Consider the following 760-nt stretch of genomic DNA (forward strand, 5'->3'; position numbering starts at 1 on the left):
ATCGCCTTTGTCAGAGATCACAGAACGAAGTAGGACATTTTATATCATAAATGATTAAAAGTGTTGGGGTCTATGTAACTGATGATTTATTCATTAATGATGTTAAATGACGGATAGGATACACGTGTAGTTTTTAACAAGTTATTTTTACAACCGAATTATTATTTCCCCGTATCCGTAGCCGCCACCATAGCCTCCTCCACGGCCGCCGCCATAACCGCTACCATAGCCGCCTCCGCGACCGCCGCCATAACCGCCACCATAGCCTCCGTGACCGCCTCCGTAGCCTCCACCATAGCCTCCAGGCCACCTCCTTTAGCCGCCACCATAACCACCTCCAGAGCCTCCCCCCCAGGACACATCCCGCCATGGCTGCTATCAACAGAATGGCGAGAGTATATTTCTGAAACATAAATAGATACAATTAGCTTCTCTGGAAAACAAAAGCTACGGAAACAGTAGAGTTGGTTTCATTTGACTATATCTTCATATTTTAATCTTCTGATTAAGATTATTATATTTGTATGATTTGGTGTACCTTAAAAATGAGTTTATATTTATGCATTACATTTGTCTATATCCTTGCCTTTAGATTAAAAATATAAAGTATATGGGTTCACACAAGTGTAGGAATTATTTAAGGTGACTTCCTTTTTCGCCTTAGTGTGGTAGATAATGATGATGAAGTTGCGAAAAGGGGGCATACCCATTACTGAAGGCAATAACAAAATAATTTATAGTTACAAAAGGTCTAATACTT

At 40.3% G+C, this 760-nt stretch overlaps 1 protein-coding gene across 1 annotated transcript in view; it reads right to left on the reverse strand.

Moving 5' to 3' along the window:
* The window catches only part of LOC119591152 (glycine-rich protein DOT1-like), a 15,777-nt gene that overhangs the window by 5,712 nt on the left and 9,305 nt on the right, over positions 1–760 (reverse strand). The window contains exon 5 of the mRNA XM_037939863.1: positions 225–403. Within this exon, the coding sequence (XP_037795791.1) occupies positions 225–403 (179 nt within the window). The remainder of the gene's footprint in view (positions 1–224; positions 404–760) is intronic.

Source organism: Penaeus monodon, chromosome 28, assembly GCF_015228065.2.
Source record: "Penaeus monodon isolate SGIC_2016 chromosome 28, NSTDA_Pmon_1, whole genome shotgun sequence".
NCBI lineage: Eukaryota > Metazoa > Arthropoda > Malacostraca > Decapoda > Penaeidae > Penaeus > Penaeus monodon.